The 26638-nt window shown below is 47.4% G+C and overlaps 3 protein-coding genes across 6 annotated transcripts in view; 2 read left to right on the top strand and 1 right to left on the bottom strand.

Moving 5' to 3' along the window:
- WDR33 (WD repeat domain 33) overlaps nt 1–12577 on the top strand; it is a 71415-nt gene extending 58838 nt beyond the window's left edge. Inside the window, exons 18-23 of the mRNA XM_069865001.1 lie at nt 3607–3709; nt 3979–4441; nt 7968–8134; nt 8263–8355; nt 9164–9343; nt 11893–12577. Of these exons, the coding sequence (XP_069721102.1) occupies nt 3607–3709; nt 3979–4441; nt 7968–8134; nt 8263–8355; nt 9164–9343; nt 11893–12122 (1236 nt within the window). The 3' untranslated portion in view covers nt 12123–12577. The remainder of the gene's footprint in view (nt 1–3606; nt 3710–3978; nt 4442–7967; nt 8135–8262; nt 8356–9163; nt 9344–11892) is intronic.
- On the bottom strand, nt 7888–17158 carry SFT2D3 (SFT2 domain containing 3). Of its 2 annotated transcripts, none has more exons than XM_069865000.1 (3): nt 15249–17158; nt 12569–12806; nt 7888–8787 (listed from the first exon to the last, which is right to left on the bottom strand). In XM_069865000.1, exon 1 carries the CDS (start codon nt 17125–17127, stop codon nt 16600–16602), a length of 528 nt encoding a protein of 175 aa, XP_069721101.1. In that variant the 5' UTR covers nt 17128–17158; the 3' UTR covers nt 7888–8787; nt 12569–12806; nt 15249–16599. The 2 variants fall into 2 exon arrangements, with proteins under 2 accessions (XP_069721101.1, XP_069721100.1); XM_069864999.1 differs by lacking the exon at nt 7888–8787 and adding an exon at nt 14371–14456 and having other exon boundaries at nt 12765–12806.
- A 1117-nt stretch (nt 17159–18275) lies between these two features.
- LIMS2 (LIM zinc finger domain containing 2) overlaps nt 18276–26638 on the top strand; it is a 36690-nt gene continuing 28327 nt past the window's right edge. Inside the window, exon 1 of one of the 3 annotated variants that reach the window (XM_069864994.1) lies at nt 18276–18368. Coding sequence is in view for 1 of the 3 variants with exons in the window: in XM_069864992.1 (XP_069721093.1) it covers nt 19719–19729 (11 nt within the window). In the remaining 2 variants the exon portion in view is untranslated. Of the gene's footprint in view, nt 18369–19637; nt 19730–24871; nt 24892–26638 lie in introns of those variants that run through there. The other 2 variants (XM_069864992.1, XM_069864995.1) reach the window with 2 other exon arrangements.

Genomic DNA, 26638 nt, shown 5'->3' with positions numbered 1-26638 from the left:
GAGTCCAGTTCTGTAGCAGGTGCAGCCTGCTCTGCGCTCCGCAGCGTCTCCACAACAGGCTTTGTTCCACCTTCTGGTGCCCCCAGATCAGGCAGAGCTCTCGGTGTTCCTTACCTCCCACAAGGTCCTCTTGAACAGATTCTATACTTAAAATTTCTCTTAATTTTCTTTGGTTTTAAGGTAAGTTTTGAAGGGGGGGATTAGAAAGATATTCTACTTATGCAGTTATTAAAAAGTGTGGGGTTTTAAGCAGAATAAACTCTTCTAGCCTTGCGCTCAATGATTTCTCGATGAAGCTTTAGGCAGGTGCGTGGAGTCCTTCATTGTGTTCCAGTACCGATGACCTTGAAGTGAGCCTCAGCTCAGTGATTCCATTTCAGATTGAGGCAGTCTCGCCTGCAATTTGTGGTTTTAGTTAACTATTTTTTCCTTAAAAATCGACAGTAATTCCCTCCAAAGTCTGTTAACGTGACTCTGCTGCTGAGACTGCAAAAGCCTCTGTTCAGAGAGCCTGTTCCACCGCTGTCTCACAGCTCAGTGGCTTCAGTGCTGGCCCGGGGAGGCCAACTTTGCTGTTTGGAAAATCCTTCCCGAGCGTGTGTGTGTTACAGCTGGGGGTGTTTGCCCCTCAGGGGGGGCCGTGCCTTCTCACCCTGCTGTGAACACGGAGCACAAGTCTCCAAGTTGCTTATGACAGGTGGCCGGCTCTTTTCAATGAATCCCGCGATCCCAAGGTCTTTTACAGATATTAAAAAAAACACAGAGCAAGGTGTCTTTGAGCATTTTCACTTCCTCGCGCAGCCCCGGTGTGGCGATGGCCTCGAAAGAGGAACAGATTGTGAAATTTGTGTGTCATGTTTTCCTTCGGTGCCCTTCTTTGTAATGTGGCACCTCTTCAACAACAGGCTTTAGCTTGGGTTTATTTCCAAATCTGACATTTTCCTTCTGTAAACTTGTGCGAGTTGGGGTTGAAACTGGATGATCTTTAAAGTCCCTTCCAACCCAAAACATTCTATGATTCTATGAAATCACTTGCCTTCCTTGTCGGTAGCAGGAGAGTCCGAATAGGTATCGGCTTGATCTGGGGATTGTGACACTTACAGCTGTTGAAGGTTCCTCTCTGTCTGAGGAGCCCCTGTCCTTGCGTCTGCAGATGCGAAACGGGGTAGGGAACTGTCTGTGAGGAGGAAATTGGCTGAGATGATTGTTACAAGCTTGTTCTGGAGCTGGGCGCGTTGATATGGAAATGCAGATGGATAAATGGAATATTCTTAAGTTAGCAGGAGTACTTCTGAGCTGTTTTGCTCTTGCTGGTTTAGGTTTGATCTTGTCACGTTCTTTTTGGATTGATGAGCTGGATTTCCTCTCACTTACTGGTCGAATGAGGTACAAATACTTCAGGCCAAATCTCCTCATTGATACAAACTTTAGGAGCTCGTGCAGTATTGGACAAGAAATGCAATTTTTCCATGCGAGTTGAATACAAAGAAGTTGTTCCCTCTCTAGTGCCTGGTTTTAGTTGATCCAGACGGCTCTAACACCGCGGTGTCACGTGCAGAGAGAGAGCAGGGACACTGCCAACTTGATTCCAGTTTCAAACCCATTTTGGGACCCAGAGTGTATTTTGAAATGAAAGGCGCGTGAAAACACAGTGTTACGGCTCTGCCTTCCTGTCTTGCCAGAGCATGATTTGTTTGGAATACGGGTTTTTGCTAAATGCTAAGGAAGCTCGTTTAGTGAGTGCCAAAACCTGCTCCTTTGGTTAAACACGGGTTCGATAAAGTGTTCAGGCCAGGCTGGATGGGCCTTGAGCAACCAGATCCAGTGGGAGGTGTCCCTGCCCAGGGCAGGGGTGGGACTGGATGGGCTTTGAGGTCCCTTCCGACCCAAACTGTTCTGTGATTCTACGGAAGTTTATCGTAAGCATATGCTAAATATACACGAAATCCTGGAACTCCAACAAGGTTTGGGTCGGGATGGTGTGAGCACTGTGATAGCTGGAGCTTTCCTAGTCAGGGAATTTATTTGTTCTGGACTCCAGTCAACATCCAGTCACTAGGAAAGTATTTTTTAGTCTTTTCAAGAGGTGTTGGACCAGGCCTTTTTTGCTTCTTTTTCAAAGCCTTTACAAGATCACTTAATGGAAATGTGATGTTTGGAGTTGTATTCGTGTGCCTTTTTGTGTTTATATTCAACTGCAATATAGATGATGTATGTTTAATTTAAAACCTGTATTTCCAGATATGATGGGACACCTCCATTGGACCAGGCTTCCTGAGGCCCCTCCAGCCTGGCCAACGTGTCTAGGAGAAAAATATTACGGGTTTAAGGGTTTCTGCTCTGTGGCTGGGGAGGATTCTTTGGGTTTTGGGGTAGCAATCCTGCAAGTTTCCACTCTGTCTCGTTCACAGGGGTAGATTTGTATTGTTGGGACTCATTGTGTGGTCATTTCTGTACGTGGTCCTGTTAATTCTAGTTGGTACAAGCCACAGATGATGGCTTTTTCTCTGGCCGTCACTGTTTAAAGGCAGAATCGGGCAGGTCGGCTGCTTTGTTTCCCAATTCCTGTTATCGTGGTGGGTCCTGTGTAAACGTGGTACCAGGAGAAATCTGTTGTGGGTCTGTGACAGGAGCTGAATTTAAAGAACTTGGGTTTTTTTTAATCCTTTAAAATTCACAAAGAGAGAGAAAAGAAAAAAATCTTTTTCTTTTGGGATCCCCAAATTCCACCAGGCTCTCCCCACCCTCCTTTCTGCTTGAGGGAAGCAGCCAGGTGCAGCTTCTGCTTGAGCCCCGTCCTTGCCGAGCAGCAGCCCGTTACCAGCTGGTCTCTTGGAGCTGAGTCAAGCGTTAGCGCTTGCTTTCAATCCTAGATTTAGAATTAGGAAAACCAAACATTGCCAGCAGGTAAAAAAACTCCTGTATTTCCATGTTAAGAGTTGACGTTGGTCCCTGGCAGAGGCTGCCCAGGGAGGGGGTTGAGTTCCCATCCCTGGAGGGGTTTAAAAGACGGGTGGGTGAGGTGCTGAGGGACATGGGTTAGTGGCAGATAGGAATGGGTGGACTCGATGATCCTAGAGGTCTTTTCCACCCTAGTGATTCTGTGACAAGGAGAGGTTCTCCTCTGTCCCTGGTGTTGTCCCTCCTGTCCTGACAATGATATTTTTATTTTTTCATCGTTTCTTTGTTGTTTTGTTCATTTCCCAAGGAAGCCTTTGGTCTGCGGAGCTCTTGAACTGCATATAAACCAGTACTTGATGGTTTTCAAACTAATATACCCAGCTCCCTTATCTTAGACTCTAACTGGCAGCTGGGATGTGAGCTTTATCATACTTGGTTGTTACAAGTGAAATATCAGTCCTCAAAACACTTAAGTTTCCTATAGAATTATGCTTGCTTCTCCCATAGTGACTGAAAAGCGTTACTGATGGGAATGTCTGAGAAACTCGGCTGAAAGTGTGGGAAAATCAGTTGTTTCTGTTGTGAGATCTGTGAGGATGCGGTCTTGATGTCAAGAAATTGGTTTTGCCCCTTAGAAAAAATGCTTAAAAGCAAAAGTAACCCCGCATGGCAATTCATGTGGCTTTTCTTATTCCATGCTCGTAGGACGGACAGAACCCAGGTCCTCCACCTCTGATACCGGGACTGGGGCAGCAAGGAGGACAAGGTCGTCTTGGCCCTCACAACCAAGGACCTGGTCTTAGTAAAGGTAATTAAATATGTTCTCTGTTCTTCTGTAGCTCTAAAAGAGGCTGTTCCAGGGCAGTGTCTGGAGCCGGAAGAGGCTAGAGCAGAGCGCAGGGCCTTGGTGGAGAGGAAAGCTTCCGTAGGCTTGGGCTGGAATATAGAGGAAAAGTTTTCCCCAAACAATAATTTAATGTGATATGTATGGTGTGTGCTTTGTAGAACCGTACAAACTAGAGCGTCCTAGAGCGTTTTTAGAAAACATCACAGAAATCTGCTATTTTTTCCCTCAAGGTGACTCCCGTGGTCCACCAAACCATCACATGGGCCCTCTCTCAGATAGAAGGCACGACCAGAACAGTGGTGGTCCTGATCACGGGCCTGAGAGAGGGTTGTTTCGAGGTGGCCAGGAGTGGGGTGATGGTAGAGACAGCAGGGGCATGCCAGATAGACGAGGACCTCACCCAGATTTCCATGATGACTTTGATCGACCAGATGACTTCCGTGACGACTTCCATCCAGATAAGAGATTTGGCCATCGATTACGGGAATTTGAGGGGAGAGGAGGCCCACCGTTGCAAGATGAAAAATGGAGACGAGGAGGACCTGGGCCTCCCTTTCCTCCTGATCACAGGGATTTTGAAGGAGGGGGTTCAAACCGTGGGCCTCCCGGTGCTTGGGAAGGACGGAGACCTTCAGATGATAGATACCCGCGGGATCCTGAAGACGCACGGTTCCGGGGAAGACGAGACGAGAGGTAAGAATAAATCTACTCATCTTCTTTTGGGTTAAAGGGTAAATGGAGGGTACTCTTTCTTCCTGGTTTCCTTTTCATTAAGGAGTCTATCTGTTTCAGATTTATAAACTGGAAACCAATAAGGAAATGAAAAATCTAATATACCCGAGTGTAGAGTCCATAAAAATCATTCAGTAATAGAAGAAAACTTGAAAAACGGTCATTGTACACAGCAGCTTCCGTGTCTGTAAACAGTAAGTAAAGAGAAGGGAGGAAATTTGTAGAGAAGACCCAGTGGCACAGGATGAAGATTTGAGACCGTTTTGAGGAAACTTGAAGGTTAAAGTGACAAACTTTTGAACGCTAGAAGTGGATTTTGAGCCTTTGTCTCCGGTCACAAAGTACCGTGTGACTGTAGAGACTGTAGGATGAGCTGTGCTAGACTTGAGGAGCAGGAGCAGTGACCCAGCATCAAACCCGAGGGGCAGAGCTACCGCGTCTGTTGGACTGTTGAGACTATTTTCTCATGGTTTTGCTTGTAGGAATTTTATTTCTCTTTCTGACTTGTTTCTTAATGCCGAGCGAAGAACTCAAAAAGAATCTAATTTACAGCAATGTCTGTGCCATTGCTCACGATTTCCAAAGAAATCACAAAGGGATGAATTTGCTTCTAGGTATCAATGTAAATGTGGAGGAATTGCGCTCAGTCAGTGAGATTAACAATCATGGGAATTGCTTCAGATTTATGCTAGTTTAACTGAGTTGAACTGGGCCTCCGAGGTCGAAGCCTCTGGCTGACCACCGACTCCATGTGTATAAGAACGTGTACTTGTACAAATATATTGTGGTCTCTCCACATAATGTGAATTTTGTGTGTTTTAGTTGCCTTTTTAAATCATTTTCTCACATTCCTTTTACTTTGCATCTATACAGCTCTTCTTTTAGCTATTTTCTACCTAGCTCTGTAAAGATGTTCCTTTTGTGTGAAGAGTATGAAAAGAAATGAACAGTAACTAAAAGAAGGTAACAATTAAAGCCATTTTAAGAAAGTAAAAATAGAGAGAATCCAAGCTGAATGGTCTGCATCATAGAATTCTGAAAGACCCCGCAGACATGACTTTTGGAAGCTCAGTAGAGATTTTCAAACGTTATGTCGGGAATGCTTAGGGACTGGAAAGTATTTTACTATGATCCTGGTATTTAAAAAGGTTCCAGGAAGAGTCTGAGAATGCTGGGACCTGTAAATGTGGCTTCTGACCCAAGAGGAGTCTGTTTGTCAGAGTACAAGTGTTTGTACGCGGTTTGGTTTAAAAGGAATTGCCGCAGGGCTACAAAAGGCTTTTTGTGCTGCAAACTTAATGACTTCATTTGAGTGAGGATGAATTGAGGTGCCATTTACTGCAGACGCTGAGATGAATTTAAGAATCCCGACCGCTCTTTAGCTGACTTGGTTTGCAATGTGGATTGTAACTGGTTTGATCGAGCACGAGGGGGAAGTGTGTGTGTGTGTGTGTTTTTCTCTAATTTCCCATCCTTTTCATCCCTGTCCTGTTTTCACTCTACCTGTGCATATCGACACGATGCTTCTCCCGCAGAGACCTGCCTCTTCCTGCTCGCTAATGTGCGCAGTGTCTAGTTCTGTACAGTGAGGTCCTAGGCCTCGAGGAAAGCAATCTGAGAGCAGCCAGACAGGAACCGCGCCCCGTGCCAGGCAGGGCTTTACGCTTGACTGATAAGAAAAAGGCTAAACATAACACGATATTAGGAGCTGTGGTTACATCAGGCGTAGGGGTGATAGATTTCAAACCCAAACCGTGTTGCCTGGAGACAAAAGGCAGGGCCCTGTTCCCGCTAGCCGGGGGACCTTGTGTTGAGAACCTTGGTCGTTTACGAGCGAAGCAGAATCGCACCATGTCAGTATTAAACTGGGAGGCCCTCTAAGAAACATTGAGGGGACTGTGCTGTTTAAGGCTAACAGATATTGCCATGTGGTTATTTGAACCATTTGTACCTGAAACTGCTCGGTTTGTTTCCCCAAATCATCCAGGTTAATGTGAAATGGTTCATTGTCCATGCGCAGCACGCCCTCCGCCCCCTGTTGTACCTGTACAGGCACAGCAGCCTCCTCTCTGTATCGTGTTTGTTTTCTGGGAGGTGGAGACAGACCTATTGTTTTTAATTAAAACAAATGTAAAAGTTTAAAAATATTGTATTGTGTTATGACTACTGTTAAAATATTTAAATTTGTAATTAAAAGGTTAATGTTGTTAAAATTCTAAATAAAAGTATCTAAAGTTTTGCTTGTAATAGGATGCACCGTGTCGTTAATGAGCTGGGAAAGGGGATGCTGCACAAAGCCAAGACCGTCCGAATATCCCGGAGGTTACGGTTTGGCGAGCGGGGAGGCGGGAGGCGTCAGTGCGAGGGGCAGCGAGCACCGTGGCCCAAGGGGGCAGCTGGCACGGTGAGGGCTCCCAGAGCAGTGCCCGCACCTCCTAACGTCCCGCCCGGGCTGGCACAGGAGCCGGGCTGCCAGCCGAGCCAGGCCTCTCGCTGGGGCTCGCGGCACTTGTGGAGCTGCGGTAACGCACAGCAGCCCTGCGTGCGCTGAGAAGCACTCCAGGCGTTTAAACTGGTCCTGTCAAACCCCAGGCTCCTCGTATTCGTGCAGCCGTCTCCAGGCTTACCTGAAGCGGCACTGGTGGTTCCTTCAGAGCTGTGCTTCTCCCCGAGGATCTCTGTAAGGCCCCCGTGTGGGGCTGGAGGAGCTGTACTCATTAAGATGAGACACAACCCAGTCGTACCAAATTACTGAAGATGCCATGGTCTTTACTAGAAGGAAACGACCAACTTTGGTGTCGTGATGATGTTTTGCCAGTACAAGCGTTTGTACAGAGTTCGGTTTGAATCATTCTTCGTTGTTGCAGTTGGATAAACTGCTCTTCAGGTTGTAGAATCCGCTGTCATCACCCCTGCAGGGCCAAGTGCTGCCTAGATTCATTTGCTGAAATTGTAAACTTACACTGAAACAGAAAAGAGAGTTTCCTAGTCGAAGGACCCTGTATCGCTAGGAACAAGATGCTGGAATGCTTTGTTATAGCCATGACTGTCGTTGCCTGTAGTTCCTCAGTTTGTTTCTATCGCTCCAAGGGAAGGGCTAAGAGGGAAGGGGAAAGTGAGCCCCCCGCAGAGTTAAAGAAGATTCACTTATACTTTGCCTTGCCTTGCCTATTTCTGTCATCGCTCACTGACTGTTTTTCCCCCCCCTCTTTTCATTTCACGCAGTAGATTTGACAATATTTTTCTTTTATGAAAAATCAACACAATCAAGGGAAGGAAATATGAGGGGAAAGTGTAAAAATGAATAATGGAAGTGCTCAAAGGCAGAAAATGGGCACTTTTCCACCTACAAATCCTACTCTAGTAACTGTATTTGCATTAAGTAGAACAGTTCAGAAACAAGTGGATTATTGAAGTGAAGCTGACTCAAGTTTATTAACCTATTTTGTGCCTAAAAACCACATTTGTACTGTGTTCTTTATTGTAGCTTCCGAAGAGGAGGACCCTCGAGGCACGAGGGACGGGGACCAAGGGGGAGAGACGGCTTTCCCGGCCCTGAAGATTTTGGGCCGGATGATGCTTTCGACTCTTCAGATGAAAACTCAAGAGGAAGGGACCATGGTGTTCGGACGCGAGGTCGTGGTGCTCCTAGAGGTGAGGGGGAACCTCCTTCCACTGAAATACAAGGATAAGGAGGCAAAGACATTCCTTGGTCAAATGCCAGCATTTTTCTGAATATGATGTCTCTTCTCACTGCTGTCCCTGCATCTCTTGCTGCCTAGGAGGCCGGAAGGGTTTACTTCCTACCCCAGATGAATTGCCACGCTTTGAGGGAGGGCGGAAACCAGAATCCTGGGATGGAAACAGAGAACCAGGTAAAAAATTTGGAGAGTTCTACAATATAACCACTTACTGAATAAAAAATAATTAAAAAACATCTATTTTTCCTGTACCTAGTATGCTCTTTAGCAGTCTTTTACCATGAGAAAAGCAGAACTTAGTTCTTTAGACTTCCAAATTTAGGAAAAAATAACTATACAAAACTTAACTGGCTCTAAACGAAGCTGTCTTGCTGAACAGAAAATGACTGTCACCTCGAAGTCTTGATTTTTAAGTTGAACTTGTACACAGCGCAGAGCTGTTGTTGTCCCCCGTGGATGGCTGAAGCGTGTCTTGTGGGGTTTTGTTGAGATGTCTAATGCCAGCAGGAACCTTTCTCTTAGAGGGCATCTTCTCTGTTGTTTGCAAACCCAATGTTTTCAGCTAACAGCGAGCTGGTGTTTGCATTTGTGCTACTAATGGAAACTCTGTTGGGGGAAGAACCAAGTTTTAGAATGTCAGACGTGAAATGAGCACAAATGACATGTGGATCAATAACGATGAAGATGTGATTGTCTCTAAAATACATACAAGTATTTTATGACAAGAACACTTTACATCTCTTGCTTCTTTCTTCCCCATCATCTTTTAAACCTGTTTTACATTTAGCTTTCTTAAAATTTGTTCATCCAATGTTTGCTTGTTTGCCTCTTGGGATGCAGGGGAAGCTTTGTGTAATTTTAACTTAAAATCGTGTACCAAATAGTGTGGAAAGTGACTGAACATATGTGACACCCTTTAAAAATGAGGAATAACAACCAGATGGATGGTACTTATGATCCTGTTCTCTTTCTTCATGCTCAGGTCCTCGTCCGGATCATCCTCATGACAGGCATTCCCCAGCTAACAGGGAACGTTCTTCACTCCAGGGCATGGACATGGCCTCGCTGCCACCACGTAAACGTCCCTGGCATGATGGACCAGGGACCTCCGACCACAGAGAAATGGACGCTCCAGGTGGACCTCCAGAGGAGAGAAGCAAAGGTAAAAAGCCCTTTCTACTGAAAACATCTAATGCTGCACGTTTTCTATCAGCGAGCTTATCCAGAATTCTTCATCTCTTCAGAAGGGATGAAGCTGAACTGGTAAATCTGAACTGGATCTTAGCAGCTGTGAAGCTGAAGACTTATCTTGCAGGAACATAAGAGCAGAGGGATTTTCTGGGATAATCTCTCTGGCATCATATAACAGTCATCTTTATTGTCCTGTTTAAAAGCGGCTGGGTTTTGGCTCCCTGTTAGTCCAGCTGGAAAACTCATGTTAGGAGCTTTTTCTTTCCTAATTTTCAGAGTAATTATTTCTCATTTTTTAATATCCATTCTTGTGCTAACGTCTTTTAACTCAAATATCTTTCCTGTCTCAACCTTCACTCTATTGGATTTAATGAACTCTGTCTTCTCTTTAAGTCTTTCCTTATGAGTTCTCTACTTGTGAGAATGTAAGCACGGCCGCCCATGATCAGACCCGAAGTCCCTAAGGCTCAGTGTCTTGTTTTCAACAACAGCTGGTAGCGGTACTGCAGGAAGGACAGGACAGGGCCTGTTAGGCCCCTGAAATGCTCCTTAAACCTATGAAAATATGTAGTTGAGTGACTTAAGTAAATATTATTTTTATATTTAAGGGCTTCTGACGGTTACCTTTTGTGGTTTTCTCTATATGATTCTTAAAGCAATTAAACTTCTGACATTCGTAGCATCCATGGACACAACTCAAAAACTTAACTGCATTAGATTATGCTTTAAAAGAAAATGAAATTGCTCTTTTGTTTTCAGCCTGTCATTCACCAGTTTCATTTGATGGTGTCTCATGTTTTGATTGGGAAGTTGATCCCCGTTATTTCTGCGCGCTGCCTCTGATTCCACTGAACTCTACTATTTCCCACCTGAACTAGCTCTAACCCAAGTCAGCTCTGACCCATTCAGTTGTTCTCTCTGGGAAGCTGTCCTGTATCTTTTACCATCCTTGTTACCCGTAGCTACTATTATCAGTTTTAATGTATCCTTTTGTAAATTAAACAGGATAATTAGGAACCGCGCACACTATTTAAGATGTGGTTTAACCGCCCATTTCTGCAGTTCCCTTGGTTGTGTTCCGTTTTCTCCACTCTTACCCAGTAGCTCCTGATGTTGTGGTTCGCTCTTTAACTGACTCCTAAACAGCCACACAGCAACTGTAACCCACAAAATACATTCTTTTAGAGCTTTTAGCTGGCTCCAAGCCTCTTACTGTATGTGCCATTTCCACCACCATCCTCTTAGCCTTGCACCAGTTCTTGATCCTTTTTCTTCTTATAAATCTCAGGATCACCGTTGTCTTTTTTTTAATGTCCTCATTAGGTAGTGATCAGTGACAAAGACCCTTCTCGTTGCTTCCAAATATTGAACTACCAGCCTGTAGTTGATTTTTTTTGTGTTGTTAGAACTCCACCTTTGATGCCTCTGGATTTGGTTCCACTTCTGTTGTTGACCTGAAGCTCATTTAGTTTCGACTGTATGGCAGTCCTCGTAAAACTCTGCTGGTGAACTTCTCCTGTATCATTTTTCCTTTCAGAACTGCATGTCGCGTTTCTCATTTAGCCAGCATATTATCAAATCTGTCAGGATTCCTCTTCCAGCTTCAATAACAATTTGTGATAACTCTCTCAGATTCCTTACTTGAAGTCAAAACGGTTGGTAGCTACCAGGCTTCACTTGGCTGTCACACCTTCAGTTTTATTGGTAAAGTTATTTGAAGATTAAAACTTCATGAATTATAAACTCTGTGAAACAGTTTGGTCTCTGTTTTACACAGAAGCAAGTAGAGTCAACAAAAAATTCACTAGTGCTGAAGTGGAGGAAAAGTATCTTCATTTAGCTGCAGCACATGTCCATATAGCACTGTTACTATTAATTGCTTAAAGTAACAAGCTGTATTTTTGAAACTAATGGCTTTGGCTTTTTTAATGTTAATTTACGTATCGGTACTAAAAAGATCTGCGAGAAGTAGAAAATCCTGTTCCTGGCAGTAAGAGCTTATGTCGTTTATGTTCCCAGTTAGTAGTAAAACAGACCATTTTCCATTATTTCTAGCAAAAAGTGGAACCAGTCAGTGTTGTTACTTGTATCTTCACCACCAACCTCCATGGATCTATCAGTGCAATGTTGTCATTCAGGAAAAAAAGTATTTTGCAATAAAAATACCGAGCAAGCCACAGACGGTGTTAAAGCGCAAGAGTCAGGTCTGCCTGGCAGTTTGGGGGACACGGTGATGATCGCTGCCCTAACTTACTTCATTTAAGCGATCACTGACTTTATCACACGCAGTCTCCTTTAATTCCCAAGGAACTGCTTGACTGCTGTCCCTCTTTTGTAATGGAGATGCTAAATCCATGTAAGAACCATCGCATCTCGGGGGAGGAGACATAAAATTACAGGTCTTGACTAGATTTGGCGTGTGGATGATGACAAATATACCCCATGACAAATACGTGGTATGTCAGAGAAGAGGCTTGGCTGAGAGTTCCGCGTCAGTAACTGACTGTGCTTCCTTTTTAGGACGAGGAAATTCAGGATCACAGAGGGCATCAAAATCTGGGAGGTCTAGTTCTTTAGATGGAGACCATCACGACGGATTCCACAGGGACGAAGCTTTTGGTGGAGGCCCTGCAGGAGGCAATAACCCTTCTCGAGGAGGAAGGAGCGGAAGCAACTGGGGAAGAGGAAATAACATGAACTCTGGTCAGTCAAGGAGAGGAGGATCTAGGGGTGGTGGAAGAGGCCGATAGAAGAGGCCTTGACTGGGTCACCCCCAGTCCTTGCTTGACAATATTTAAATAGACTGCTACTCTGGACTTGGATAAAGAAAGTAACCCTGCAACACCGTAAACCTGGATTCTTAACTGGGATAACTGAATGTGCATTAGTTCCTAACAAGGGTCTTTTCCTAGATCAGTCAGCGGAGACTAGCTGCAATATCGTAGCTAGTGTTCTGTTATGTCCTCTCCGCCCCTGCTTCCCTCACTTTTTACCTACTTTGTTTTGTGAAGAGCTGGAATTTTTTTTAAGTGTTGTGAGACATGGAGCACCTCCACAGATTTCAGTTCACCTCCAGACACAAACTTGTTTCTATATGTACAGTTTGTCAGAACTTACCTTGTTTTTGTATGAATACAGAATGTTATTTGCGCAAAAATTAACAAAAAATGAACAGAGCGTGTGATTCTTTACTCACCCATTACTATAAAGAGGCTTGTCTTTAGGCAGACTTGTGTGTCAGATCGAGCAACAGAACTACCTCCTGAAATCTCAGCTGTTTAAAATACTGAGAGCTGATTCATAGTTTTTTTGGTTTATCATGTATGGAGAACTTTCACTGTCACCTCTAGCCACGGCTGGCTACAGAGTACAAGTGGTGCTGACATTCGAATTCCAGAACATGGGAAATCACCGCTGCTTGCTAGTCTACCATCCTGAAAGAGAAAAATGCGGAACACCATTTAGAAAAAGTTGTAGAGACATGGTGTGAGTAACGGCCTGGGCTGCCAGCAAAACAGACATCATGGCAAACACTGTCATCCTGCGCTGCCCCCGGGCCAGGCAAACGCTTTTGTTCCAAACTGCATCTGTTTATAGAAACTGAGCAAGAGAGAAGTTTAGCAGCTTGATTAATACAGATGTCTATGTTTTACAAAGGCTGGAGGCAGCATTGCTTAAAGATAGATACGGGTGTTCAGCAGTCTGGTGCGTTCAAACGCACTTGCGTCATAACATTTTTTAAGTATCTTTTTCTTTAGGCCATTGTTTCCTAGTTTTACTAGGGGAGGGAAATGAGAAAGAAGGGTTATTCCCATTTCCCCCATTTCATAATAAAGCTGCTTACCAACCACCAGTTTCTGTTTTCCCCATAAATCGTTCATGTTAATCATCCCCAGTCCCCAGGTTATCAAAAGGCTCCTTAAATAAAGCCTGAGTGAAAACTTTTGTCACGTAAGTACCTGTTATAAAGCCACCTCTCAGGAAGGTTCTACCTTAAAAGCACAAGATGTAGCGTACAATGAAAAACGTCACCGCCAGGCCACAAATTTCATGTTCTAATAATATAGCAAAGCAGCTCTGCTGCTGACCAGGCCTGTGCAATAACAAAGCCTCACGCAGCAGCGATTTCAGCTCGACTTCTCATGGAATCAAACGTACCAAAGCCTGGCTAAAGCCTTGCTGACCCCCCCTAAACCACAGATGCTTCCCTGCCGTTCCCTCTCTCCAGTCAGTCACAAGTCGGGGGTGGGGGGCTCGTCTTGTTTTTTAATTCATAACGTGTAAAACTGCATTTGAAAATTATAGTCATTAACTCTGATCACTGGTCTATAAAATCCTTATCATGAGGCTCTTGTCAGACAGGATGATCCTTAAGGAATTAAATAGCTGGGATGCGCCTGATATGACAGTTTCTCCTTTGGAGGTAGGGGGGAAATTGCTTTTTACCTGGATCTGAAGAGGGGGTTGGGCCACTTTTGGGATACACAGGGCCCATCCTGAAGCTTTAGTGATAAAGTACCTACAATTAAATTGTTAGCAAACGGCAAAGCTTGCCTTTTTCATTTTTTTAAACGAGTCCTATATATTTTTAAGGGGCTGGAAGTGACTGTCTAATGGTTAGAATATGTGATTTGGAGCTTTAATCCTTAATTAAACCACAGTCCCCTCCCAAAACAAGTTAGAGTGCACCTAGTAACAGGAAACCCTGCATTCTGTCTCTAGACTAGAGGGAGCTGCTTGTTTTCCCTCTGATGGTTGGTTAACTCCTTAAACTGCTATGGTACTTACTGTTAAATAACACTCTTCATCAAGGGGCAGCTTTTCTAATTAAGAAGTGAAATATTCTGCAGTCATGGAATATGCATGAAAAGTCCTAAAAACTGGAGTATTAGCTTGCTTTTGTACAAAATCTGAGGAGAGACAGAAGCAGCTCCCCAGTCCAGGATTCAGAGACCCGCCGTTGCCGAAAATGGATAAAATGACTTAATGGGAACATACTTCTGTTCTCTCCAGGTTGAGTTCTTTGACCAGTGCTGCAGGTAGAATCCTCAGGCTCTCTCTGATAGTTTACAGCTCCATTTTCTCTAAGATTTAATTTTATACTGCTGTTAGGCATAAAATTAATTTTCTATGGTATAGCTTAGAAGTTGTAAAAATGAGAGAATTAATTTAATGCTATTCAGATAGTGCTGATCTACATTTTGAAGGGGGAAAAAAAATTTGACCATAGTGGAACGTCTATACTGACATCTGGTACACAAATAAGTTTTATTAAAACAATCTATGTACATTTAAGTACCCCAGTTAACAATTTCAGTTTAATTCAGAGAAAGAATTAGGCGTATATGCTAAACCCTAATAGAGTAGTTAAATAATGCAGCGTTTGGCTTTATTTTGTATATGAAACTCATACGCTTGGTGAGATCTTCCCTTGGGTGCTGAGCAGGCCTGTGTCAGCTGCAGCAGCGTGCACAGCCCCGAGCGAAGCACCGAGCTCTCAGCAGGGACTGGCAGCCCAAATTCAGCACCTTCCCAAGTCTGCTTGGTTTCTGCATTGCAAGGGAGCTGTGCGAGCGGAAACAGGCTCCAATTACTAGCAAATCTTAGTTTTGAAGGTCACGCTGTGACAAGTAAGCAATCCCCACCCGTGTTGGGAGAGTAAAAAATACGTACATGTACAAAAATCAAGTTCTAGGAGCTGAAGCTATCGTTTTAGAGCCCAAGTACGTGCCATCTTACAGCAGCTGTAAGGCAGCAGTACCTGCAGAGGCAAGGTGCAAGACTAGCACCTTGTGCCCTGTCGTCATGCGAGACTCCCCTTACAATCAGAGGCAGCCCTTGTGACCCACGGACCCAGGGACGTTTGCTGCACTTACTGGATGGTACTTTACAGACGTTTTTTAGAGAGAAAAGCAGTTCAGTGGGCACGTTACTCATGTTCTCCGCTGGTTCGAGGTGGTTGATGACTGCAGCACACAGCGACAGAAGAACGGATTCAGCAGGGAGTGGTCACCACAAACCCCAGTTAACAGCAGTTAACTGGTTTTGAATGTTCACCCCCACACTTGGTAGGGTTTCGCTGGATCTACTCCATGTTCCAACGCCAGCCAGCCCTACAGCTGTAAGACTTTCACCCAACGGGCAAGTCAAGAATTACATTTCATCGGCTCCGTTGTCTCACTCACATTTCGAAGCAGGCTGCACAGCCGCGTGCTCCCATACTGGAGGCAAGGACGTGGGATGCTGCCACAGAGAGAATCTGGACCAGCGCTGCCGAGCCGACTTCGCAATAAGGCAAAACCTATGCTGGGGGTGGCTGGGCAGGCCGGCACCCACACCGCAGCACCCGAACGCAGCAGGACGAGTTCAAAGTCACCAGGGCCGTTCTCTGGTCACAAAAGGGCGATGAAAACACAGCAAGAACGTGGAGGTAACGGGAGGAAGTGGCGTGCGAAGGTGCCCTCTTCATCCTGGTCGCTGAGAGCTGTCTTCTTGTTCTGCAGGTCCTCCTTAGTCCTTATCTGAGTCCTGACGGCCTGTGGGGCTCGAAACCACGGGAGGTGACGTGCAGCTCCTTCCCACAGGTAAAGCTTCACATGGGAGGTGACGCGGGGCTCGCTCCCACTGGCTGCATGTCTTACAGAGGTGAATCACACCCGCAGCGCTTCGCTAGGGGCTCGCTCCAGCTGGCCACGCTTGACCACGGGGCTCCCTGACATAGGCAGCAGCTGCTCCCAGGGGCAGCACTTCACCCCTCTCTCCCCCCTCTGAGGGGCAGCCATTTGCCCCTTTCCCTCCTTCTGAGGGGCAGCGCTTCACCCCTCTTTCCCTCTTCACAGGGACAGGGCTTTGCCCCCGTTTCCTCTCACAGGGGCAGATCTTTCTCCCCGCAGAGAGGCAGCTCTCACCCCTCTGAGGGGATCGCTCTGCCCTCTTCCCTCCTTGGAGGGGCAGCTCCTTCTCCCCTCCCGGGGGCGGCGCCCTCCTCTCCCAAGGGATCGCTTCGCCCCTTTCCCCGCTCCCAAAGGCCGGTGTCTCCCCTCTGAGGGGGTCGCTTTGCCCCTTTGTCCCTTCCGAGGGGCAGCTCCCTCCTCTCAGGGTCTGGCTTGGCCCCTTTCCCCCCCTCCCAAAGGCCGCTGTCTCCCCTCTGAGGGGGTCGCTTTGCCCCTTTGTCCCTTCCGAAGGGCAGCTCCCTCCTCTCTCAGGGTCTGGCTTCGCCGCCCTCCCTCACCGCGCCGCGGCCGCCCCCCGCAGCAGGGCCCCGAGGCGGCGCAGGGCGGCGGCGCCGGGCAGGCTGTCCCGCAGGAGGGCTGCGGCGGCCGCGAGCTGCACGGCGGCGCCGGCGGCGGCGAGGAGGGCGCTGCGCGGCCCCAGGGCGGCGGCCAGGGTGGCGGCCAGGGCGCCGAGGTAGAGGAGGGCGGCGGGGCCGGGGGCGCGGCGGATCCCGCCGAGCAGCGCGACGGCGCCCAGCGCGCAGAGCGAGCCCAGCGACCAGAGCAGCGCGAAGCGGCGCGCGCGGAGCGGCAGCAGCGGCGCCGACAGCGCGGCCAGAGCCAGGCACAGCGCGGCCAGCGCCAGGCACAGCGCCGCCCCCAGCAGCCGCTCCCAGCGGCCCCACCGCGGGCACAGCCCCTCCGCCGCCGCCGCCGACTCCTCCCCCGGCGCCGGCGGCGGCTGCGGCTCCGGCGGCGGAGCGGGGGCCGCGGCCTTGGACCGTGACAGGTACTCGTGCAGCTGCCGGCCCAGGTCCGCCATGGCGCCGCGCTACCCGGCGGCCATCTTGGGGAGGGGCGGAGGCGGGAAGGGGAGGGGCGGCCATTTTGGGGAGGGGCGGAGGCGGGAAGGGGAGGGGCGGCCATCTTAGGGAGGGGCGGGAAGGGGAGGCAAGGCAGAGAAGGGAGGGATGAGTTGCGGGGCGAGGTGGGATAGGGAGGGATGGGATGGGGAGGGATAGGAGGGATAGAAGAGGATGGGGAGGGATAGGAGGGATAGAAGAGGATGGGGAGGGATAGAAGAGGATGGGGAGAGATGGGGATAGGATGGGGAGGGATAGGAGGGATGGAAGAGGATGGGGAGGGATAGGAGGAATGGAAGAGGATGGGAAGGGATGGAAGAGGATGGGGAGGGATAGGGATAGGGAGGGATGGGGATGGGATGGGGAGGGATAACGAGGGATGGAAGAGGATAGGGAAGGATGGGTTGGGATAGGGATGGGATGGGGTGAGATGCGATGAGATGGAATGAGAGGGATGGGAGCAGAACGAGAAGGGTGGGAGGGATGGGATACGATGGGAGGGAAGGAAGGGAGGAATGAGGTAGGGGCAAGATGGGATGGGGTGGGATGCGATGGGTTGCTATGGGAGGAGATGGATAGGATGAGAAGGAAGTAAGGGAGGGACAAGGTGGGGGTAAGATGGGGTGGGATGGGGAGGGATGGGATGGGAATGGTGTGAGGGAGGGAAGAGAGGAATGGGATGGGAGGGACTGGGGGATAGGGAAGGGGCAAAGAGAGGAATGGGATGGGAGGGTTAGGGGAGGGGGGCTGTTAGTTACTGAGGTTATCTCCTTACCCTTTCCTCTCCCAACCCTTAAACCAGAGTAAAAACATGTTACTTGGTTCTTCACCCTGGTTTAAATAAGTCATCTAACCTGTGTGGTTCTGCAGGTTCATGATCGAGGGCATCAGGGGTTGAAAAAAATTCACTGAAAGGGTCATTAGGCAATGGAACGGTCTGCCCAGGGAGGTGGTTGACTAGCCTTCCCTGGAGGTGTTTAAGGTACGGGTGGATGAGGTACGGAGGGGCATGGTTTAGAGATTGGTGGGAATGGTTGGACTCAATGATCAAGTGGGTCTCTTCCAACCTGGTGATTCTATGATTCTATGGTTCTATGATTCACTGCAGGGCTGAAAATCAAGATGTTTGGACACCAGGAAACACAGAGAGCAGAGAGTTTCCATCACAAGTCCCAAGCTTGTGACAGTACCCGTAGCAATGGTGAGTCACATCATACCAGGCTGCCTCAGAAAGTGCAACTAGAGACTTAAATTGCTTTGGGGCAGAAGCTCCCTGTCCCTCTTGGTGGATCACTTTGGCATCGGTACATTGATGCACGTCAGAGAGCACAGAAATCTAAGCACTCGGGACAAAGTCCAGTTATGGGCAAGAATCATGGGTCTTGCACCTGGGACACCACAGCTCTATGAAGCACTCCAGGCTGGGGGAAGAGTGGCTGGGAAGCTGCCTGGCAGAGAAGGACCTTGGGGTGCTGGTCGACAGCGGCTGAACACGAGCTGGCAGCAGCCCAGGTGGCCAAGAAGGCCAGTGACATCCTGGCTTGGATCAGCCATGTGGTGGCCAGCAGGAGCAGGACAGGGATCGCCCCCCTGGACTCAGCACTGGTGAGGCTGCACCTCGAATCCTGGATTTGGTTTTGGGCCCCTCAGGTACGAGAAGGACACTGGAGCACATCCAGAGAAGGGAACGGAGCTGGGAAAGGGGCTGGAGAACAAGTCTTACGAGAGGCAGGCGAGGGACTTGATGTCCTCATCATGGTCTGCAATTCCCTGAAAGGAGGTTGTAGCGAGGTGGGTGTTGGACTCTTCTCCCAACTAACCAATAGAAATGCCTCAAGTTGCACCAGGAGAGGCTTAGATTGGATATCAGGAAAAATTTCTTTACTGAAAGGGCCTCAGGCACTGGCAGAGGCTCCCAGGGAGGTGGTGGAGTCACTAGCTCTGGAAGTATTTAAAAGATGGGCAGATGAGGTGGACAGGGATATGGTTCGATACTGGACAGGTACAGTTGGACTTGAAAAGACTCAAAGGTCTTTTCCAACCAAACGGTTCTATGATTCTATAAAAAAGGATTATATGCAATTGCACTCAGATGGGCCCCCGTGGGGGCCCTCCCTCGCCCTGCTGGCCATGCTGCTTTTGATGCAGCCCAGGACACGGTTGGTTTCTGAAGTTATTATGAACTTCACAGCAGTCAAAACTCTTGTTGATTTGGAGCTGGCTCCAGCTCTGCCTGACCTCGCCTTTGAACCAGGGAGAGGCTCCAAACCGAGGGGATCCAGAAGGGACATCTGCTCAGCGCAGATGAACACAGGATGCTTTCATCTCCGAAGAATGCACAGCGCCTGGAAAAACCCCGTTTGGAAGACAACTTAGGAAAGAAAAAAAAAAAAAAATTACAATTGCTGGGATGAGAACGAGCTGTGATTTCCCTGCGGCCGGAGCTCTCCCGCTCCGCCTGGTCCCGCCCGGCCGCCCGGTCCTTTCCCTTTATAGGCAAAGCGCCGGCTGGCCGGGGCGGGGCCGCCCGGGAGCCGCTCGCAGCGCAGGCATGACGGGCAGGTACGGACCGCGGGGGCTCGGAGGGGAACCGGGGGGGCTCGGGGAGCGCTTGTGGGGCTCGGGGAGCGCATCGAGGTCCGATCGCAGCAGCCGCGAGTCCAAAAGCACAACTGTGAGGGCAAAAGGAGGAGCTAAGGGGCTCGAAGAGTAGCCGTGGGGTAAAAGGAGGAGCTGTGGGGCTCAGAAGAGTAGCCATGAGGCAAAAGGAGGAGTTGTGAGACTCGAAGAGGAGCTATGGAGCTTAAAGAGGAGCCGTGGGAGCAAAAGGAGGAGCTATGGGGCTTGCAGAGTAGCCGTGGGGCAAAAAGAGGAGCTATGGGGCAGAAGGAGGAGCTGTGGGGCTTGAAGAGTAGCTGTGGGGCAAAAGGAGCAGCCGTGGGTCCCAAGGGAACAGCTTTTGGGGTTCAGAGAGCAGCCATGGGGCAAAAGAAGGAGCTATGGAGCTCAGAAGAGTAGCCGTGGGGCAAAAGGAGGAGTTATGAGACTCGAAGAGGAGCTATGGAGCTTAAAGACGAGCCGTGGGAGCAAAAGGAGGAGCTATGGGGCTTGCAGAGTAGCCGTGGGAGCAAAAGGGAGGAGCTATGGGGCTTGCAGAGTAGTCGTGGGAGCAAAAAGAGGAGCTGTGGGGCTTGCAGAGTAGCCGTGGGGCAAAAGGAGGAGCTATGGGGCTTGAAGAGTAGCCGTGGGGCAAAAGGAGGAGCTATGGGGCTTGAAGAGTAGCTGTGGGGCAAAAGGAGCAGCCGTGGCTCTGAAGGGAGCAGCTGTGGGGTGGGGTGGGGGTGGGATCCGAAGGGAGGTGCTGTGGGTCTCGAAGAGCGGCTCTAGGTCCAAAAGGAGGAGCTATGGGGCCGAAAGGAGCAGCCGTGGGTCCCAAGGGAACAGCTTTCGGGGTTCAGAGAGCAGCCGTGGGGCAAAAGGAGGAGCTGTGGGGCTGAGGGAAGCAGCTGTGTGTCCGAAGAGGGCAGCCATGGGGCTGAAAGGAGGAGCTGTGGGTCTCAAAGAGCGGCTGTGGGTCCGAAGGAAGTAATTGTGGATCCAGAAGCATCAGTTGTGGGTCTCAAAGAGCAGCCGTGGGGCCTCCCATAGGAAGTAAGATAGAGAGCTAGGTTTATTCAGCCTTGAGGGTAGAAGGCCTAGGGGAGAACTTATTACCATGTACCAGTACACAAAGGGTGTATACCGAGGGCATGGAGACTTCCTTTTTAACAGGAGTCACATGGAAAAGACAAGGGGTAATGAGCAAGTTGCTTCTGGAGGGATTCTGATGGGATTCCAGAAGAAAAGTTTTCACCATGAGAACAGCTAAACATTGGAATCATCTCCCCAGGGAAGCGGAGGATTTCTCTACACTGGATGCTTTTAAGGCTCAGCTTGACGGATGCTGGGCCATCTCATTGGAAGTATAGATGGCTAAAAGGTTGGACTAGATGATCCCTGAGGTCCCTTCCAACCTGGCATTCTGTGATTTAGCTGTGGGTCTGAAAGGAGCCGTTCTGGGTCTGAGTGGTGCCAGCCCTGCAGCTGGCTGGCACGGCTCAGGTGCTGCCAGCCCTCTGCGCTGTGTCCCACGCTGCTGCCCTGTGCCTCGCGTCCCCGCTGCGCCCGCACCTTGGGTCTGGCTGGGCTGCAGGCTGGCCCTGGAGTTACGCATTCCAAGAGCCATTTGAGTCTGGAGCTTGACTCTCCTCCCACGCTGTCTGACACCAGAAAACTCTTTAAGGTCCACCCAGTCCACAGATGTAAATGAGAGAAGTGATGGGGAAAGTGTTTACTGGCATCTTCTGGGGGTTTGCACAAGTGCTTTAGTGTCTGCAATCGCATTATAAAGCGGTTTGTGAAAATAAGCGTTGTTTTGTAAAATGTCTTGAAGATGAAAAGCATGGAGAAGTAATATTAAAATTATTAGGTTGCATTTTTTTGGGATAGTTATCCTCCCGAATCTTGCTTTAATTGTTGCAGTCCTGTAATCCATGGCTCTTCATGCCTAGGAAGACTGAAATAGATACATAATAGTCTGTGTGTAAGTATTAGTTCTTCTTTTGTGTAAAGTCTTCATGTTTGGATTATGCAGCTTCTTCTGACTATTCAAAGTTGATTACTTTAGGTGGGTTGTTAGGTATGAGAACGTGCTGAATGATTGTCATATCCTCCGCTGTCTGTGATGACAAACTGATGTTGATGAGTGGTTGTACGTTCTCGATACACTCTGCTTCTTTCCTTCTGTCTTTAGGCAACTTGTTTTTTTCTGTCTTTATGGCCCTTTTTTTTTTTTTTCTCTTCTGAGATGTGAAATAGGTATGTGATTATGAGTTTACACTCATTTCCTTAAACCTAGGGTAAGGCTGGACAGTCTTAAATGTTCACAGGTCGGGGTGCCCATGCAGCCTCTAAACAGGGACAGGATGGGGAGGACCTGGGAAGAGCTGTGGCTGTATGAACCCAGCTGGTGTTATTTCTGTGGAACTGTGGTGTGGTACTGTTTAGAGTGACACGTTTAGCTGAGGTGAAATTGCTCTGCTGCAGAAGAAGGTGGGAAATGGCTGTGGACAGGAATCCTTGTCATCTTCTCTTCTGTGCTTCCTCAGAAACCCACCTGCTAAGGGACGGCACTGTATTTATCCACTGAGAAGCTCTGACGTCAAGCATGAGGCTTGCTGGAATGTTGAGATACTGCAGAGTGTGTAGTTCTCCAGTGTACTGCAAAGTTTGTCTTCTTTCCCTTAGATGTACTTTGGAGGGTTGTGAAAAGGAGCCGGACTTGGCTTTAGCTTTTGAAAAGTCAATGCAATTGTTACTTCATGTTTTTTCTGGGAGGTTTGTCAGCTGTTAAAATGTTTAAATTTCTGTCTGCTGTTGTTCCTGGCACAGAATGATTAACTGTTCTATCAGAGATGTTTGTCACAGCTGTAGTTCAACTGACTTTTCCCTTGGTAGCAGTATAATCCATTTAGGGTAGCAGCATCCTAGCAAAACAAAACTTGCACTTCTCAGTCTCTGTGAAACACTGCTTGGCTCAGTACCTTGCATGACCGCTGCCATTTGACAAGCACTGTGTTTAATCATAGAATAGTTTGGGTTGGAAGGGATGTTAATGATCACCTAGTTCCATGCCCACTGCTATGGGCAGGGACACTTCCCACTGGATCAGGCTGCCCAGGACCTATCCAACCTGGCCTTGAACCCCTCCAGGGATGGGGCAGCCACAGCTTCCCTGGGCTACCTGGGCCAGGGCCTCCCCATCCTCACCGTGAAGAAATTCCTCCTCATGTTCAGTCTAAATCTGCTCCTCTCCAGTTTATGCCCATTGCCCCCTGTCCTATCACCACAAGCCTTTGTGAACAGTCCCTCCCCAGCTTTCTTGTAGCCCCTTCGAGTACTGGAAGGTCGCTATAAGGTCTCCTTGGAGCCTTCTCCAGGGTGAACAACCCTGACTTTCCCAGCCTGTCCTCCTATGGGAGGTGCTCCAGCCCTTTGATCATCCTTGCAGCCTCCTCTGGACCCGTTCCAACAGCTCCATCTGCTCCTTCTGTTTAGGATTCCAGAACTGGACACAATACTCCAGATGGGGTCTCACGACAGAGGGGCAGAATCCCCTCCCTCACCCTGCTGGCCACGCTGCTTTGGATGCAGCCCTGGACATGATTGTCTTTCTGGGCTGTGAGTGCACATTGCCGACGCGTATTGAACTTTAGTGTTCTTTTCGGGATGGGACTGACTCCTAAGTTATTCGAAAGGGTTCAGCATCGAGAATGTGCTTCCTTAGATCTGGATCACTCTGTAGAAGCGTGTGTGGCCAGGTGTGGCTTGTTGGTTGTTCCGTGGGAATTCTTAAAATATCTCTCCGCGATACAATCTAATGTTCTGTGGCTTTTGAGATTCAGGGTTTTCAGGGTTCTGGAAGGCAATGAACTGCTTCACAGGAACATCCCCCCAGTATTGATCAGCAGGAACCTTCCAGAGCGAGGAACGTGATATAAATGTTCCTCTGGTCTTGGAAGACCATGTTGACGCTGGGGAGGGAATGGTTTTTGTTGTGTTACAGCATGTTAAAGCAAAGAAGACTGGAGAACATGAAGGGCTGACACATTATGCTTTTTCACCTCGCCTTTCGTGTCACATAGAAACACGAAAGAACTTGCTTTTAAGCACTATGATTACTGCATTGTTAGTAGTTAAGAAAGACGCAAAATAAGTCCGTTTTCATTTTTAAGTGTTCTGTCCCATTTAGCTGCAGAGGGTGTCTCCTGAATTTAAGTAGCTGCAGTACTTTGATTTACTGATTTTTAACATTAGGGCAAAATAGAATTCCAGCAAATGTAAAGAAAGATGTGCACTTCTATGTATTGATAGTAGAAAATTGTTAAGAATAGGTGAGTGTTCATGAGTTGCATCGTTCCAGTTGTCTTGTGTTAGAGAAAAGCGATAAGTAGATAGTTGGAAATGGCAAATAACAATTCTGACTGCCAGGTCATGGCCTAGCTATTTTATTTCACTGTCTCTTGACTGCAAAGAGGCTGTTAACAGTCCCTAATTTCAAGAGTAATCTGTGGTTTGCTGTTGCCTTAAAAAAAATAAATTGCCCTTTATATGAAACTGTCTGTACCCGCTAAGATCCAAAGATAATAGGACAGAAAAAAATGACAGAGATCTATGACTTTTAGTTGTGTTAAGTTACATGTTGTTTAACTACCTTTGGAAATAAACTCCGTGTAAGAGATAATGTGTTTCATATAAAATAGCGTGTTTCTAAACAGCCTTTCTGTGAGTTGCGGTGCTGAGAAATACAATATCTGTGATTTTTGGTGCCTTTAGAATTATACTGTGGTACTTCTTCACCAATAAATAAGTGACGACTGCCTCTCTCATTTGTACTTGATCCATCTCTCCATTTTGATTTTTGTAGCTTTGAGGATTATCGGGGTTTTAGGATTTTGCTGCTGTGCTTTTTGTATTGCTTTTATAAATTTATGTAATACAAAGCCCAAAGAAAAATGTTTCTTAAGTGCATGTTTTAGGGCACGATTATTTTTGTAAGAAACTTTTGTCATTGCTATACTTGATCTAATTGGGATATGGATACGCCTATGTACTTCCTGCAGTCAACAAAAGAAGAGCAGCTGCATTTACAGATAGGCTTATTGATTGTTCCTAATCCAGTTGAGGTAAGAAATGAGAGTATATTATTTGCAATTAGGCTAGCATTTGACTAGATGCTTTTTAATTCAGTAGAGAGCAGCTGCTGTGCGTGTGCTCTGTTTCATGGAGCAATTGCTGGTGAAGTGGTTTGGAGGAGGAGGAGGGAGTATGAAGGTTGATAATATTAATTAATATTAAGAAGTGTTCTTGGCGCTGACTAGAACGAGCCTGCATAAGGCTAAGAGATTTATCCTCTCTCTGAGTTATGAGCAGCCGTTGCGACGCTTATAGGTTGAAAAATGTTTTTAATCTTACTATCTTTATGTTGAAATCTGCTCTTTGAGGCTCTCCAGATAAATTTTAACTTGCTGGAGGGTCCTTAGTAGTCTGTTCTCCAGACATAGAGTTGCTCTGAGGATAACTACCTGTTAATGCTTCGAAGAAGTCTCACTTGCTTTGTTTGCTTTGGCCCTGAAAGTAATCAGCTGTAAAATTTTGGCATTGACCCTGTTTCTTAAAAGTGATCCACCGAGAGGGAAAGAAAAACCCATGCATTTTTCACTCTTCATGTGCGAGGCAGCAGGAGCGGAGTGAGGCAGGGAGCAAGCACGTTTTGAGGGATAGGAAGACAGGATTGTGATTGTTCTGATGGTTTTTCCCTTCAATCCCCTTGTCTTTCCTTTTGAAAAAGAGTCATCCTTCTCTGTGGGAGAGCAGTGATTTGAAAACCAGTAAAATGCCATACGTGTCAGAAGGGTAAAAGCCCAGGTAATTGAGAGAGGAGATTCTCAGCCAGATTGCTTAAGGTGAAGGGAGATGACTGGTGTGGTAATTTAGTATTTTGCTTTGTGCTGAAAGCAAAAAGGTGATTTAATATTACATTTTACAACTATTTTGTTGCTCTGAAATTTAAAAGGTGAGTACAAACACGCAGTACGGAGGGCATTTTTCTTCTTCTGTTCCATTTACATCATAACGTAGAGGTGGGTAAAGTGCATGTGCAATCCGAAAGAGATAATGGAGGCAGATTGCTGCCAGAGGTCGGGAGCATGAGACTCACAGTGAGATGTAGAGTGAATTGTAGATGTTGAGGTTGCTGATTTCTTGTTTCAAAAGTATGATGTTCTTTGTTTGTTGCTGTTCTGCTGGGTCCTAGTAAACCCATCCGTTCCTCTTTGAAGAATGGAAGGGATCTCTGCTGGTTCATTCTCATTTGGTACTTATGAAGTCATCACTTCTACTTCTCTTATTTTTTTTCCTCTATAGCTTGCCAGGCTGGAGTAATGGAATATATTTCACTCTCATGCTGCAAAAATCCTCATTATTTATAATTTACTAAAACCCACTTTGTTGGTCATGACTCTTGAGATGTTTTTTGTGGCGATGCTGATCAAATGACACTGACTCAGATGATCCCATCCTCCAGTTCTTTCCCTTTATTCTATTAAAAACTGGCTTCTGTGTTCTCAAACTGTTACTCCTTCAACGGAGCCATTTGTGCTGTGTGATCCCTTTCCTCTCTGCCAGGGGTGGGTGGAGAGGAGGAGTGGTGGAAAGGGTCAACTCCTGTTTCAATGCCCTGCTCAGTTACCCACAAAGCTCTGGAGGCTGGAATGCCAAGTATGTTCTTTCTCCTTCCTTCCTGACCCACCACTTCGTGTCTCTTCTGCAGGCTGGAGTGTCTTTGGAGAGCAAATGCCTTCATGGTTTTGTTTCTTGAAACATGCTTTCTCCAAATGGAAGGAACAGTTGTTTGCAGTATCCTTAAGGCTC

The sequence above is a fragment of the Phaenicophaeus curvirostris genome, chromosome 10, assembly GCF_032191515.1.
Source record: "Phaenicophaeus curvirostris isolate KB17595 chromosome 10, BPBGC_Pcur_1.0, whole genome shotgun sequence".
Classification (NCBI taxonomy): domain Eukaryota; kingdom Metazoa; phylum Chordata; class Aves; order Cuculiformes; family Cuculidae; genus Phaenicophaeus; species Phaenicophaeus curvirostris.
This window is presented reverse-complemented; position numbering and strand designations above follow the sequence as displayed.

Coding starts and splice junctions, on each gene's coding strand:
- SFT2D3 (XM_069865000.1), bottom strand. CDS start 17,127: ATGGCGGACCTGGGCCGGCAGCTGCACGAGTACCTGTCACGGTCCAAG.